The 17,138-nt window shown below is 44.1% G+C and overlaps 2 protein-coding genes across 6 annotated transcripts in view; one reads left to right on the forward strand and one right to left on the reverse strand.

The window, feature by feature from the left end:
- The window catches only part of TBC1D7 (TBC1 domain family member 7), a 28,099-nt gene extending 21,451 nt beyond the window's left edge, over window positions 1–6,648 (forward strand). For all 5 annotated transcript variants that reach the window (XM_073332028.2, XM_073332027.2, XM_073332029.2 and 2 more), the window contains 2 exons: window positions 4,463–4,592; window positions 6,399–6,648. In XM_073332028.2, the coding sequence (XP_073188129.1) occupies window positions 4,463–4,592; window positions 6,399–6,485 (217 nt within the window). In that variant the 3' untranslated portion in view covers window positions 6,486–6,648. The remainder of the gene's footprint in view (window positions 1–4,462; window positions 4,593–6,398) is intronic.
- PHACTR1 (phosphatase and actin regulator 1) overlaps window positions 1–17,138 on the reverse strand; it is a 459,703-nt gene that overhangs the window by 1,938 nt on the left and 440,627 nt on the right. The window lies entirely within an intron of this gene.

Genomic DNA, 17,138 nt, shown 5'->3' on the forward strand with positions numbered 1-17,138 from the left:
CTGGGAGCCCAACATTTTCTGGCTGATCTCCTCAGCAAGTCCTTCTCTTCTTGCCACGAGTGGTCACTCCATCCAGAGGTGGTCAGTGTCATCTTCCAGAGGAGGGGAACGCCCTGAGTGGGCCTATTTGTGTCCAGGCAGAACAGGAAATGTCAGCAGCTTTGCTTGATATGCGGGCTCGCCAGAGGCTCCCCATTGGACGCCTTTCTGCTCTTATGGACAGGAGCACTACTATATGCTTTCCCACCAATACCCCTGGTGCAAAAGGTCCTCCTGAAGGTCAAGACGGACAAAGCAAAAATCATCCTGGTGGCTCTGGCGTGGCCACGCCAGCACTGGTTCAGCACGCTTTTGGAGCTCTCCCTAGCAACTGCATTAGAGCTCCTGCTCTGTCCAGACTTGCTCTCGCAGAACCAGGGCCATCTGCTTCACCCGAAACTAGAGTCCCTGCATCTGACAGTGTGGCTTCTGCATGGCTGAATGTGGAGGAATCGCCCTGCTCAGCGCAAGTCCAACACATTCTGTTAAGTAGCAGGAAGCCTTCCACCAGGGCAACCTACCTAGACAAGTGGAAATGCTTAACATGTTGGGCCTTGGGCCAGAGTCCTTCCCCATCCCGGTCCTCGCTTCAATCCATTTTAGGCTACCTGCTCCACCTCAAGCACCCAGGCCTGGCCATTTTGTCATTCATGGTGCACTTGGTAGCTATCTCAGCCTTCCACCCTCCAATCCAGGGCAGATCAGTCTTCTCCCATGAAATGACGATCAGGTTCCTGAAGGGGTTGGAGAGACTCTACCTCCAGATTCGCGACCCAGTCTCTCCGTGGGACTTAAATCTGGTGATCTCTTGGCTCACAGGTCCCCACCGTTCAAGCTACTATCCTCCTGCTCCCTGCTGCTCCTCTTGTGGAAGGTTGCTTTCCTGGTAGTGATCACTTCAACCCCGGAACTCTGAGATAAGAGCACTGACATCGGGAATCCCCTTACATGGTGTTCTATAAGGACAAGTTCCAGCTTCGTCACCACTTGGCCTTCTTACCAAAGATGTCACAGTTCCATTATAATCAGGACATCTTCCTACCAGTCTACTTCCCAAAGCCTGGCAAGACTAATGAGGAGCATCGGTTGCACTCTTTGGATGTTAGATGGGCCTTCGCCTTCTACAGTGAGAGAACTAAGCCCTTCCGTAAGTTGATGCAGCTTTTTGTCGCAGTGGCAGACAGGATGAAGGGCCGGCTGGTTTCCTCTCAGAGGATCTAGTCGTGGATAACTGCCTGCATCAAGTTCTGCTATGAAAAAGCAGGGCACAAACTGCCCATTCCACCAGAACGCAGGCTTTTTCAGGGGCGTTCCTTGCGCAGGTACCAATTAAAGGTATCTGCAGAGCTGCTACCTGGTCTTTGGTCCATACCCTTGCATCCCATTACACCATCACCCAGCAGGCCCGGGACAATGCCAGCTTTGGTAGAGTGGTGTTGCAGGTCGCATGTCTGTAAACTCTGAGCCCATCTCCAGGAATACTGCTTGTGAGTCACATAACATGGAAACAACGTGAGCAAGCACTCGAAGAAGAAAAAACGGTTACCTATCCTTCATAACTGTTGTTCTTTGAGATGTGTTGCTCATGTCCATTCCATGACCCGCCCCCTACCCACTGTCGTAGTTGACGGTAAGAAGGAACTGAGAGAGTGCACTGCTGGCGGCATCCCATATACCGGCACATGAGCATGGGGCTCCAGGGGGTTCCAGAGCTGGCCCTACGGATACCACTAAGGGAAAAATCTCCAGCAGCTGTGCATGGAGATTCTATCTAACATGGAAACGACATGAGCAACACCTCTTGAAGAGCAACAGTTACAAAAGGTAGGTAGGTAACTGTTTTTTATGCTTAAATGTGTCAGGAAGGGGATTATAGGTGCATATTTGTACAGACTTTATAGTAGTGAATGAAGTATTGCCAATTTTTGAAAAAAAACAACAGTATTTCAGGACAGTTACTGAAAGTCTTGGTAATGAACTGAGACAAGGCAGAATAAGAATTTACTTTAGTAAAGGAGTGCACTTGATGAGGAATCTAAGAAGTTGTCCTGAGAACCTTCTAGCATTTTATTTCTTTTTACACAGACTTGTAATGTGTGCCTTGTTTATGGAAAAGTGTAGATGTGGAATAGTTCTTTGCATTCTTTGACAGAACAATGCACAGTAAATAAAACTTGATGAGCATAGGATTTTGCACGAAGCTTACTTTGTTTAAGCTTCATATTCTTGTTTCATTTTGTTTGTTTTTTTCCTTGTAATTGTCAGTATGTTTCTGTCCAGTGAAGGAATGGTAGGAGAGCCCTTCTGTGGCTAATTTAACACCTATGCGTTTCTAAGGATGTTAGTCTCACACAAAAAATCCCACTAACCCATCCTAACACGTAGAGCGTTTGCTTTAACTTTCAGTGACAGTGGATAGGACTTCTAGGACAGTTTAAATTTCTGTAGTCATTTCCCCATCAATATAATAATAAATTAACCTTCACAAGTTTTCTGAAGCATAAACTGTGAAAGTATGTCTGATCCTAAAAGTTAGGATCAGAACAATTGAACTAATAAAGATGTAATGTGTAGAAAGCATGTAAAAAATACCTAATTACAAAAATAAATACATTAAATAAACCCCGTGGCCTTCTATATTAGCCTTTTTTCTATAATTTTCTACTGCTGCAGCTCGGTTGGTGGTGTAGCACTAGCATAGACAAGGCACTGACAACTGCTGATGTATTTATCATCATGTCACACACTCACATTCCAGTTATTGTTTTAAATTAATTGAGCTGCATGGGCAGTAATAATAGTTGGAAGTTAAGAAGAGAGCGCAAGAGGAGACGGAGCTGGTTAGTGCTAACATTGGCCAGGTCTACACTACACGCCTCCGCTGTTATAACTACGTCTCTCGGGGTTTGAAAAATCCACACCTCTGAGTGATGTAGTTACACTGAATTTAACCCCCATGTATTCCGCCTCTTGGGGAGGTGGATTAACTATGCTGATGGGAGAGCTCTCTCCTGTTGGTATAGGAGCATCTTCACTTAAGCGCTACATTGGTGCAGCTGTGCTGATGCAGCATTTAAGTGTAGCCCTGCTTTTGTCTCCACTCCTTTCTTTCATAAAGATTCTCCTGGGTGGTGTGAACTAGGGATTAGTTAACTAATTGTAGTTGTTTTAATATGAGCATTTAAATGAAATGACTGCAATGCTTGTTTGGGAACAGGTTGAGTATCAATGGAAATGTTTCGGGGGGTTTTAAAACCCCCACCCCTTTCTGTAATGAGTTCATTCACCACACCAATTAAATCTGGCAGCAGAATCATGAAAGAAGGCTGGATGTGTCACAGCAGCTTAGTTTTAGTACATGTTGGAAAGACTCTTTCCCTGATCTTTTTAGGATTATAATTCTTTATGCAGTCACTACAATTTATACTTCTAGTATCTGGGAAGTAAACATTGTCTGGGGCACTATCATTTGGCTTGTGCCTTTTCTTCTTGACTTGTGATATATAAAGGAGGCCTAAGGGGTTTATGGTTTTTTAGAAATTCACGTCCCGTGTAGATTTTGCAATGATTGGAGAATGAGGACAAATGGTGACATGAAGAGCTATGATAATGAAGGCTGAAGAATTGAAAGAGGGTGGGATTATTTTTTAATAGGGAGTCATGTAGTAAAAGTATTTATAGCCCTTGGAAATTTACCGTCCAGGTTCCATGGTTTCATTAGTACATCTATAGGTTTATGCAGCATACTGGGGGTGTGGATGTGAGGAAGAAAGTGGGTTGGAAGGGTCAGTAGCTGTTATCTGTATATAATTATTATTTACAGAAACATAATTGACAATACCATGTTGATATCAGTTTCACTTCTCATACAATAAGATGGAATATTTGGTCACAGTAGGTATCCTTGTTTAGTTAGCTCAGCACTTTATTCCTTCTGAACTTTTAGTTTCAGTTGGTTAACTATTTGACAACTATCGTTATAGATACGCTAATTTTATTCCTTGGCATCAGGAAAAAAAAAATCTCATTGTCACTGATACTGTGGTGACAGTCATCCATGTGTAATAATTAAACTTAGCAGAACAAGATCTGCTTGTTAAGTTTTAGCTTATAATCGTCTAACAGTGCAGAACATCTGTATGTGTTCTATTTCTAATTGGGGTCTTTGTGTAAGCTTGGCAGCAGTAGGCACTACTGCTGTGCTGCTCTGCCCTTAATCCATCCTAGTTAGAGATTTAGTAGAATTCAGTAACTTGTGACATTTGATTTCCTTACTTTTGAATATAGATGGTACAGGTACTGCATGTATAATTTAATACATTGCTACATTCATGGAAACTATCTGGAAAAGAGATTTGTTGCAATGAATAAAAGATTAGAACAGATTAATATGGTTTGTTGACTTCGTTACTTACTATTTTAGGGTTTGGGACAAAGTTATTAGTGGATCCTGCAAGATTCTTGTGTTTGTTGCTCTGGAGATTTTATTAACCTTTAAAATGAAGATAATGGCCCTGACTAACACAGAGAAGATCACACAGTTTCTGGAAAATGTAAGTACTTGTCCTAGCTGTGCATTGTTTTTGTGGTATAGCAAATATTTTCAGGTTTAAAAAAACAAACTGTTTATCCCTTGTTAATTCAATTGGGATAAAAAGCATTGCAAAATGAGTTTCATAATATTACCCAGAATTCTGAGAACTGGGTAATACTCGATCTGCCTTATCTCCCTCAGTGACAGTTTGCTTTTCTACATTAAACCCACAATCAATGTTTGTATGTATTTTTATTTAGAGGTAATATTTTAAATTTTAAGTTTACCATAGTTCTAATAACAGTTGCAGTCATTACAATGTTACAAACTTTTAGGAGGAAAGGAATCCATAAGGTAGCTGGTCCCAGGGTGTTAGGAATGGCTGATGTAGGCTTTTACCTTTAGAGGCCAGATTGATGACCACCTTCAGAAAAATCCATCGGAGGGATTATGGGGAGAACCCACTGTCCTTTAAGTCTCCCCCAATTGTTCTGTTGGGGGTGATTTGAGCTTCTCTTCTTCCCCCACACTGAATGAGCGGAGGTTTCCAGACATCCATGGAGGCAATAGGCTCTCTGCATGGACCATCAATGCCTCAGCACTGCCTTGAGCCATCTTGCGAGGACTTGTTGTATCCCAGCATTGGATCCTACTCATGCTCATGTGGTACTGAGAGATTTCTGTGGAAAAGTTAGTGTAGCTTCAAGCTGTGTTAATTTTTTGAAATTCCTTACAAGGTTGATGGCACAAGGCTACCTGGCCCTGGTCTGCTCTCTCCCCAAAGAGTGCTCACTGTGGAGGTGACTGAAACACCCCCTGTGACGAAGCGGGACTGTTCTTAATGTTTCCTCTGAATATTGTGGGGATGCCTCAGTTCCCCCTAGGCAGTTCTTAAGTATCTAGGTGGTGGGATAAGGGGTATGATCGTTGCAGAGCCCTAGAGGGCAGGTGTGTGCAGGGGTCTGGACACAGAGAATGGCCAGCACCCTGTTTCCTGGAAACTGATGGCCTGGGCCCTTCCCCCCTGCGAGGTGAGAGCTAAAGGGTTGAAGAAGAAAGGAATCAGGTGACCTCCTGGCCTGGGAAAGGGCCAAAGCCCAGAGGAGAAGGGCCTGGAGAGAGTTTCAGTTTGGGGCAGGCTGGGGATGTGGAGTGAAGTGCAGACGTGGTTGTCTGGCTCTCTGCCCCCCAAAATGGACCCAGCTGAGAGTTCCTGTTCTCTGCACCTACAAGCTCTGGTTTAGACCATGTTCCTGTTGTCTAATAAACCTTCTGTTTTAATGGCTGGCTGAGAGTCGCGTCTGACTGCAAAGTTGGGGTGCAGGACCCTCTGGCTTCCCCAGGACCCTGCCTGGGTGGAGTCGCTGTGGGAAGCGCACGGAGGGGCAGAGGATGCTGAATGCTCCGAGGTCAGACCCAGGAAGGTGGAAGTTGTGTGAGCTGTGTGTCCTGAAGACAGGCTGCTCACAGAAAGGAGACTTCCCCAGAGTCCTGACTGGCTTCATAGGGAGCAGTTCCAGAGCATCGCCCAGGGACTCCGTGACACCCCCTCCACCTCCCTTTATGTGGAAACAATGAGATTGTTCCTCTGAGAGAGGGGTGCCAATCTGGCCATGCCTGAACACATTGGATCCATCCAAAGGCAGGTCCTGCCTATGGCCATTTTTGTAAATATTTTGGTTAGGGAGAAGAGATGACAAGTTTGGAAAGTGAAATAAACAGAATGGAGAATAGAAATATTACTTTGAGTGACTGGATATTTTGTTTTAGGCTCTTTGACTACCCTGTTAAACTTAACACAAACCTTTCTCCTGATCTTTTGAAGATTCCTCAAGATAACACTGACGCAATAGTGAGCAAAGCTATTGATCTGTGGCACAAACATTGTGGGACACCGGTACATTTGGTATGAGAACTTGCTGCAGTCCTCACGGTTTGGAAGGACGTACCTTCTGATGGTACTTCCCTAGATTAGTATCTGTAGATGTTAAATTGTTTCACATTTGTGCTGTAAATATCATGGTGATTAATTTGTAAATTGTTGCAGTAAAAATAAAGACTGAGTTGTGCTGTGATGAGCATTAATTTTGGTAATATAGTTGCAACATTCAAATGCGCTAGTACAGTGCTTTCAACCTTTCCAAACTGCTGTACCCCTTTCAGGAGTCTGATTTGTCTTGCGTACCCCAAGTTTCACCTCACTTAAAAACTACTTGCTTACATAATCAGACATAAAAATACAAAAGTGTCACAGCATGCTATTACTGAAAAATTGCTGACTTTCTCATTTTTACCATATAATTGTAAAATAAATCTATTTGGAATATAAATATTGTACTTACGTTCCGTGTATAGTATAGAGAGTAATATAAACAAGTCATTGTATGAAATTTTAGTTTGTACTGACTTGGCTACTGCTTTTCTATGTAGCCTGTTGTAAAACTAGGCAAACATCTAGATGAGTTGATATACCCCAGGGGTATGCATCTCCTTGGTTGAGAACCACTGGGCTAGGGTCCTCTGAATTGTGGCATTAACGTAAGTTGTTTAGCAGGGGAGGATGTAATATGCAATCCAAGAACAGATTTGCATGCCTCTTTATGACCCACTAAACTAGTTACATTTTGTGTCTAAATAAGACAATTAAAGGAAGCTGTCCTTTGGTGGTATATATACACACTAATAAAATGACTGCCTTTTAGTGCCATGTAATTAAAAATGTTAAATCAAGTTCTAAGGGAAAAAAACTTTGTATGTAATTCAATGCTGTAACAAAAGTGATAGTGTGTTTTGAACACAGAAGGGAATAGGCTTTAAAATGTTAATTGTTATTAGGTAATACCTCAATTTATGGTTAAGAACAGTGGCAGCAGTACATTAGACTATGGTGGATAAGCAGCTTGCTAAAAACTGTATACAATTGTGAATTGTTGTGTCTTGTTCTGGAATGCAGAAACAGATGGATTTTTTTTTTTAAAATGGCATTTATAGAGAACTTAACAGTTTGCTCTGTTTTAAGAAGAAAGTGATTCTGCTACCACTGCCATCCTCAAGATCCTCCCTTCTAATTCAGGTGAGACAGCTCAGTAGCCATGATTGAAATGCTGTACCAAAATTATGTTTGGTGGCTTTAATCTCTTCCAAACCAACACCTTCCTCTATGGGTTCAATACAGTAGAGTGAGGAGCACCTCATCTCTCCTTCAAGCCAGTGGAAGTTGAAGATTGCCTCTTGAGAATCAGACTCTCATCGTATTGCAGGGTCAAGCTGTGTACAGGTTTGAGCAAGTGATGAACAGATCTCTCCTATCAGATGAGGTGGATTTAAAAAAAATTGAGAGTATTTAAATAAGCCTGTTTAACACACATTGTTTTTGCTGCCAGGTCTTAATGAAAGTCAGTGTGTAAGCACCTGGAACCAGCATTTGAGTGCTAAACCAGCTTTTGATGGTAGTAGTCTCTTTTGCAGCTGTAGAGAATATTTTCTTCACTTCAGTTTATTCAACTAGTTCATCCAACCTGTTTGGAAGAAGAAAACAAGCTTTTCTGCTTTGTTCAGTTCCCAGTCTGTTAGTAAACTAGGTGTGAAAATAGCTCTACTAGTTCTAAAATTTTGAAGGACATGGTAACCAAAAACATTCAGTTCAATTCTCTAACTGCAAAGTAAAACACTTCCTTTGTGTGGAGAGGGGTGAGGTTTTTTTGGGGTGGATGGCTGTGTGGGGGCACTGAAACAAATTGTGGTCAACTTCAAATAGATTCAGTTGAGAAAAGGAAGAAAATTTGAAAGGGGGTTTGTTTCAGCTGTTTCAAACAAAAAAGGATCAGTTGTTTGCTAACTCTATTCCTTTAATCCATTTAAAATGTCACACGTTTTGCTAAAACTACTTTAGCTGCTGGATATTTTTATATGTGGAAGATTTAAAAACAATTTAAAAGTGCGGTTTTTGTTGATTAACAATTTCCATTCACCTAGAATTTTCATTTTCATTCATTCGGTGTTTAAGAATCTGCATTAATATGCTCTCTATATCCTGGTTAGCAAAAAAGCATCAATTTGAGTGTAAATGCAAGTCAACATGTTAAGGGCTACCAGACAACCAGAAGTGGGGAAAAGGGGGGAAAAAAAAAATCAACCTGTCTTTGAAAATGCAGAACAAAAGTAAAGTTGATGGACTTACATCAGTGTTTCCTGCTTGGTGCTTCAAACAATCCATGTTGCTAAAAAGGGATTTTTGGAACAAGAGTGCAGTCTGAATATAGAAAAAAAACTTTTCTTAAATACTTAAATGAAATTCAGACATGCTTTAACATTGGCCAGAGACAGCACATCTCCCATTACTAAATCCAAAAAACCTTCAGCATAAAAAGAGGTGGTGTACTTTCTTTTGTTAGAACTAAGATCTCTAAAGTAGAAAGAGGAAAAATTCTCTCTTCCTTTGTGCAGTTGGCACTTAGTACACACTCTTCCCCCCCCAGTGTTTGTGTGGGTCTTTTCCTCAACAACAGGGAAGAGCAAGTTACTAAAGTGTGATTATAAAACCATATACATTGTCAAGAGGTCTTGGGCAGGAGTAGTACCTAAAACTCTTCAGTAAAAAACATTTCAGGTGGGTGTCACTCTTACACTAACTTGCTTTTTTATTTTTAAAAAGATTCTACCTTGGTTCTTAATGCTGCAATAATGCAGTTGCAAAATTCAGGCCTTAGAGTTTCACTGAGTGGTCAGTAGGGTGTGAGGTCTCCTGGTGCCCCGGTCATTGTTCTGGGAGAGAGGCTGTCTTTTAGGCATAGATCTCTAACCAACCTATTGAAGCCTGGAGACATTCCAGCTGGAATCATGGAACAGAAGGACACCAGTAAAGAGTCTTTACCATTGCTTGCCTCTCATGGCTTGTTTACACTTTCATAACAAATAAATCCTTTATGTTTAAATGGAGTCCAGCAGCACTTCGAAGAATCTCAAGGGCAAAGTACTCCATGGAATGGCTGTAGAACTCCTTCTGTAAAAGGTCCATTGCGATGCACCTAGTTAGAGCAATTCCTCTGAAATGGAGTCTTCAGTGAAAAGAAAAAAGACTGAGTCAGCAGTATAGTCTAATATTAAAAACAGGTATGGCATAGAATAAATGTCTAAACCTTTGGACTGCAGATTACATTTGGACTTTTTATTTTTTTAATTGAAAGTGTGTTCTGTAGTGACAAGGAATCAATAACTTGTAGACTGGGAAGAGGAGCTTGTTTAATCAGAAGTGCCCATTAATGCAGACTGCTTTCAGGTTTGCAGGAGAATGTTCTTTAACTCACCACTTAACCAAATGCAAACAAAATGCCTTACTAGGACAGGTATGTCCCAAAGGGTACTGTGATAAGCAATACAAACCGTTTTGAACTTCTCATGTTAACAATAGCTATTTTATGTAAACATTTTAGTAAACACTGAATGAATCTTCACATGCTGTCAGGATTCCATTCCAACACCACCATTTAAAATGCCAGCCAGAAAGCTCATTTGCAATCTTAGCTCTGGCTATTTCTTTTCACTAAGTGCATTATTCATGCTGGGGCAGTTTCACTAGTTGATCTTTCTTCAGGCAGGATTGGGCCTAGAGAACAAGTTGGTTCAGCTCCATGCACCTACCATCTGGTTATGAGAGGTTAGTTTTATTTTAAAACCGGACCCAAAATTTCAACTCAGTGATTTTATTCAGTCCCATGGGTGAGGTGTATGCCTCGTGTCGGAAAGTTTAGCAACAGATGTGAGCTTCCCTAAGAGTGCTGTGGATCTGGGTCAGGCCCATCTCTCTCTGTTTTATTATCAACTGTGGACCAGCAGCTCCATAAATATACTCATGCCTGTTTCCACATGTGGCCCTCTGACTGAAAGCAATAGATGGGGACCAATTTTTTTTCCCCAGGTGTGCACACAAGTGCTGGGAGTAATGTCTCTGAAGTCAGGGGAATTATGCTTCAAGTGGACCTGTCAGTCCCTAAACTTTGGGAATAAGATTAAAATCATGCGGTGATACTCAGCCCGGGCCTACGCTGGAGGGCAGGGGCGGAGGATCGATCTAAGTTACACAACTTCAGCTATGTGAATAAAGTACTTAGATTGACTTACTGTGGTGTCTTCGGAGTCAACGGGAGAGCACTCGGGGGTTGATTTATCAATGTTTTTTTCCTCTTAAATAAACTCTTATATTATGGAGCTATTAGTTAGTGATGCAACAGTTAAAGTGTTGACCTTTTCACTTTGACCAGGACTAAGAGCCCTATTTTTTCACACATAAATGAGGGAGTTTTGTCATACTGACTCTTGATGCCTATTAAATGGTGTGGGTGTGTGTACATATATATATATATAGAGAGAGAGAGAGAGAACATGCAATTAGTTACTGTGACAAAAGATGGTTCTAAGTGTGTTCACTTTATAAAGTTTCACTGCTACACCCCTGCTCTCTGTGTTATCTTCATAACCCCAGCTCTGCACACCTAGTGGTGACCTGCGTCCTACACTGGATGTCAAATATTAGGTAATTAATCATACCTCAAAGGAGTTATGCCCAGAGTCTGGAACTGATCAGCTCTTTCCTGAGCTACTTGTCAGTGCCCTGTATCGCTAGCTGAGCTCAGCACTGGGCCAGGGCAGAAGACTGGAAGATGAAGGGGAGGGTTGAGGTGAGAAGGAAGTGTGGCGAGATGGGGGAGCATGAGTGGGAAGCAGGGTTGTCAGAGGCTGATGCAGTTGAGCAGGGATGTGGTGAGAGAGCTGGGGGAAATCCCTGCTAATGGCTGGGCAGGTTGTGTCTAGGGATGTTTGGGGGCTTCACCTCAGACAGTGGGCCAAAGGCAGAAGGGCTGCAGCAAAGAGCAGGGGGAAATTACCATCAGGGAGGCAAGGGACCATCTCTACCCTCTCACACACATCCATTCTTTCCCATTATGGTTCACCCCTGCTGGAAATGCACTCCAGCCCAGCTGCACACATCCCTGGGGGAGGAAAAAAAACCCACAGGCATAGCTGCTGAGTCTGTGGGTGCTCCAGCACCCATGGAAAAAAATAGGGGGTGCTCAGCACGCACTAGTCACAGTTCTCTGGCGGGTGCTCAGGGGAGGGAAGAGAACAGCAAGCTGCACGAGGTGGGCCGGGGGTTGGGGAAGGAAGGTGAGCAGAGCAAGGGTGGGGCCTTGGGGGTAGAGCACCCATGGGGAAAAATAAAGGTCAGTGCCTGTGCCCACAGGTGTGCTTCATCAAATTGGGATTGTCAGCCACTGAACTACAAGTAGATTGGTGAAGGGGCTGGAGGAACTAAGCTCGGGGGGGTAGCACTGTTACTTTTGGACTAAGCAGAGGCGGAAGGGCCAGTAGCTGGATGGCTACCAGCTCTCGTTGGCTGGCCTGTGCCTCAGGTAGGGATCCAGTTGTGGTTTGCCAGCTGAGTCGTGCTGCTGAGCCGGAGGCTATTTTGCAGCAGCAGGGTGGCGAAGAGACCATCTGCTCAATGCTACTGTGTAAAATGTAGGCCTGGGCTGTGCGAGGCAATGTACGCCTGGCCGACCTAGTTGAAGTACATGGACATTTGGAAGCCTTTGAAATGAATAGTGCTAAATACGTACAAGAACGTATTTTGGGCGAAGGAGCACGAGTAGCTTGTAGCAGGTCTAAATTTGGCCCTTAGCCCACAGGGGCAAATAAAGGATTAGCTTTGCTAGCACATTTTCTGTTAGCTTCCTGTCACTGTACAAGAGACACTAAGTCATTTGATCATAGGTTGTTGGGTTTTTTTTAGGTAACTTTCCCCCCACTCCACCCCTTGGAAGCTGGAAACTAAAGTGTCAGGTGTATTATTTCTCCTCCCTTGGCCAGGCATAAGGCTGGTGGCTGCATAATTGTGAGTGTAAGTCTGCTGGAAAATAGAAAGAGCACTGAAGCATTTATTTTGGAGGGGGAACCCGCCCCCCCCCCGGAAAACAACTGCATGGCTCTGCCAAGCAAGTTGCATCATCTTGATCTGGTCCAGTTGTACCCAAAAGCAGTTGTTTTTCCTTCAGAGGCTTAAAAAGATGCCCTGGCTCTAGCCGAGACCACGTTGCCTGGTGTAGTTCTCACACGGGCAGCATCCAAATGTGTGACTGTGGCACTGGAACAAAGACGCCAGCTGATAAAGATAATGCTGACCAGCAGAGGACGCCACCAATGGGGCGGGGGGGGGGGGGGGCTCAATTCTCTACCACCCCACAGAGATCACAGAAAAACCTTGGCTAAGATTCAGTAACAGTGAGCCAATAGCACATTTGTGAATTGGACATAAATATCGTCATAGATCTAACTGAGAGAGATGATTGTAGGTATACGGGGCTAGAGCCACAAAGGGAATTAGGTGTTGCAACATATAAGTCCTAGGATCCCTGCTGCCTAGTGGAATTCACAGCCCTGAATGAGGTGTCAATGTCCCTCCTGCATGGTACGGTATTCTATGTATCGAAAGTGTATGCTCAGATAAATCTGTTAGTCTTTAAGGTGCCACAAGTACTCCTGTTCGTTTTGCGGCTACAGACTAACACGGCTGCTACTCTGAAACCTGTCAGTATGGGGAGAGTTGCCTAAGAAAGTGGTTCCCAGCAGCCAGTGAGATGAGCACAGAGCTGTCTAAGCTAGCCAGGAGTGAAATGCAGAGGAAAGGAGCTGGGGTTATATTCCCAAGTGCCCCATTGCTGTTCATCTGGGCCTTGGGCACATGACTGACAGGCCAGAGGGAGGCACCAGTGGTTTGAGCACTGGCCTGCTAACCCCAGGGTTGTGAGTTCAATCCTTGAAGGGGCCATTTAGGGATCTGGGGCAAAAAATGGGGATTGGTCCTGCTTTGAGCAGGGGGTTGGACTAGATGACCTCCTGTGGTCCCTTCCAACCCTAATATTCTATGATTCTATGATTCTGCTCAGGATTCTTCCTGTGGTCCCTTCCAACCCTAATATTCTATGATTCTATGATTCTGCTCAGGATTCTTAGCTGTGACATGTCTCCTGGAGTCAGGTGCCTAAACCAGCTCAGCCCTTGAGAGAGAGAGAGACTCCCCCCCCCCCCCGTCCCACCATTTGGAGGGGATGACCGTTGTTGTGTCCCATTTGGAGTCAGAACTTAAACCCAGCTCTTGCCCATGGCAGGTGAGCGCCCTACTCACCAGGCTCTATGATATTCTGGGATGAGTCTCTCAGACTCTCCTGTTACATCTGCCAGGCAATTCTGATAACACTTGGCTCTTACACAGTGCATGGAATGACATGCACATGTCAGGCAGCTAGCTCAGTTCCACGTTTGCCTGACCACTTGTCTTTTAGGTGAGGTGAACTCTGAGCATGGTTCCTAGATTGGGTCTTGCAGGCAAGAGAGGTGGAGGAATGCCTAGTCTGCGAATCCCATCAGGGCTTTGTGTTACCTGTCAGCTCTGTTTTCTTGGGGAACCAGCCTTTCTGACACATGAAAGACACCCCCCCCCCTCTTCTTGAACCAAAACCGATCAGAAGAAAGACTTACACCTAAACGCCTGGGATAAGGATGACAGGATTAAGGAAACTCCCCTAGCCTCATTTGCATTGAAGATGGGACAAGGAGGCATCTCTATTAGCACACAGAATGGAGAACAGAGATTCCAAGGCAAGAACCGCACTGAACTCTGGGACCAGAAAAGCAGAGAAGCACTGCATGATCAGGGAAATCTCTGCTCCAGATGTGAATGAACCCACACCTGCATACACCCAGCTCAGTAGTTATCAGACCAATTCTAGTAATAAATCCTTTATTGGTATCCAAAATAGTGAAGCTCCCTAATTGCATTGTGAGCTCCCTCCAAGGAACACCGCCCAAAGCCAGGAATGATCAGCTCACATTGTCTAGCCTGAACAAAACAACTTTGGTAGACTCCCTTGTTTACACATAAATAAATCTCGTGTTCTCCCTTAAACCATTGTTGTTTCTCTACAAAAACCCCTCCCATGCTCAAGTAAGTGTTCTGATGCCTGGAGCCAAAAGCTGCATCAGTTCTTTTGGGACTTCGTCTTCTCCTGACTGATCATGCTGGGGGCTCTGCCTATCTAATCCTCAGCTAGCACCACCACCTGGCAACCCCAACTGGTTCAAGCTTCATGGAGCGGTGAGAACTCAGCTCTCTCTCTCTCTCTCTCTCTCTCTCGGTGTAGCCTTCTGACCCTGACTTGTGTGATCAGTTATTGTTTTCTAAACTTTTCCTTTTCTTTTTTTCTAAACCTGACTTTTATAATCAAGTTTAAGTTAAATGTAATATTATAACTGTTTTGTTTCTTGGCTCCCCTATGGTTATTACCTAGGAATAAATAACTTTCATAACTAATCTGGTTGAATCTCGCTCTCTCTCTCCCCCTTGTGGTTTTTTTTTTTTTTTGGTTTCCCCATTCACTCTGCAGCAACGCTCCTTATACCTAAGCTAAAAGATCCCCGCAGCGCCCAAAAATCCCGTGGGGTTTGCTCATCAAGTGGGTTACTACCAGAACAATTGTAACATGAAAGTGGGGATAGGGACGTATTGAGCCTGGGACATATGAGGGTGGCAGCTTGGACGTGCTGATTAACGCGGTCCTCTAAAACGTGCTCTGTTAATGTGTGTGTGTTTGTCTGATTCTGGGAACCTAGGTCCTGCAGGATAGCTCCATTGGGAGGGGACTTGCAGAAGGGAGGAGTAAAGCTCCGTATGAGACCACAAGTAGTACATTGATAGAAGTACAGAAACCGCCCTCCCCCCAGAAGAGTAACCCTAATAAACGAGCATACCTCGAAGTAACGGGGAAAGCTGGTAACATTTGGCATTGGAAGGGTTCTGAGCAGCTCATCCTTGAGGCAGCCATTTAGGGATCTGGGGCAAAAATTGGGGATTGGTCCTGCTTTGAGCAGGGGGTTGGACTAGATGACCTCCTGAGGTCCCTTCCAACCCTGATATTCTATGATTAACTGCCAAAGTCTTCATATTGACCCACAGGTTGGTACATGCCCACTGGCAGAAATTTTAATGCCTGTGGGGATTTAGGTGCTTAGATGGTCAGGCAGCAGCCGAGCAGTGGTTTGGTCAGTGATGCCTAAACATTGGACTTCAGGCACCTAAGTCCCTTTGTAAATCGAGCCCCCTACTGTGTGCCTCATTTCCCCCCATGAGAAACAAGGGGTATAGTAATACCCACATTACCAGCTTAATTCATTAGTGTTTGCAAAGCTCTAGGAGCTCATCAGATGGAAGGTGCTGTGTAAATGCGCATTAGGCTTTGTGCCCTGCTAACAAAGCATTTTGCAATGTAGTATTTACAGGAGAAACTATATGCAAGTGTTAGCTTTGTTGGTTATACTTAAACCTACAGTGTTTACATTAAAAAAAGGACAACTCTAAACAGAGCCCTCTCCTCTGCTTTCCCCTTCTTACCTCTGTCAAACGGGTAGACAAAGCTAGGAGGTCCCTCAGCCCTTAAGGCTCTGAAGCGAGAGTTGTTAGAAAAAGCTTCAAGGTAGCTGCTGCTCTACACAAGCTGCTAATGCTGTTCCCAAACTGGCCACCAGAGTGTACCTTTCAACGTGGAAGTAGAACATCCTCAAGACACTGCAAGATTGCAATCCATGTTGCAGACAATTATAGTGGGCTATGCTACACTTAAAATTAAGGTGAACTTTCTGATTAAAGCTTGATTAAGTACTCTAAAATCCACATTGCTACTTGCACTGCCTTGAAACTTGGGGTGCCTCTTAGTGGCCTAGCGATAGCGAGATAGTCCCCTCATTGAGCAATGCCCCAATACACCTATTACGCATACTCACTCTGCATTTGCACTGTACTAAACAGGAGCTACCTACACTTGCCCAAAAACTTAGCCTGCTTGACAGCAAGAACACCACATCTGCTAAATTTTACAACTTCTTTTCCTTAAAGCACACAATGCTATCCAATGCCACATTTTCCACTTACCCTTCATTAAACTCACTGACCAGGCTTGTCTCCTATCTAACCACTGACTATACCCATGGCAGGAAGACCCCCCTCTACTGACAGCCTACACAATGCAGTGCTGAAATGAGGCCTACATGCATCTCTTTCCTTTGATAGCACACCTGGGGATCAGGGAGAAGGATTCACACAGCCCCCCCAGATCACCTCATATCACAGTCACAGCTCTTCCAAACTGCTCCCACCAATTCCTCCGTCATTCAATACAGCTACACCTAACACAGTGAATACAGCTGGCCCTGCAAGCTGATTGCCAGGGGCTATTGCTGGCTCCAGGGAAGCAGAGTTACGGTACATGCTCGCATAATCTTAACTCCATAATTCTTGGTTCTCAGTTTTGCTGAACTTCATGATATATAATAAAACCATAGGGTTAGATGGGACCACAAGGTCATCTAGTTTAATGTCCTACCACGATGTAGGATTTGTTTTGTCTAAACCACTCAAAACCGATGGCTAGTCACATGGGAGGTAGGGGAGCCCCCCCATCCCTTTCAGGGAGGCAAGCCCCTCCATGCCACCTGAGGCCCCACCCCTTCAGAGCCC

The sequence above is a fragment of the Lepidochelys kempii genome, chromosome 2, assembly GCF_965140285.1.
Source record: "Lepidochelys kempii isolate rLepKem1 chromosome 2, rLepKem1.hap1, whole genome shotgun sequence".
In the NCBI taxonomy this organism is placed as follows: Eukaryota; Metazoa; Chordata; order Testudines; family Cheloniidae; genus Lepidochelys; species Lepidochelys kempii.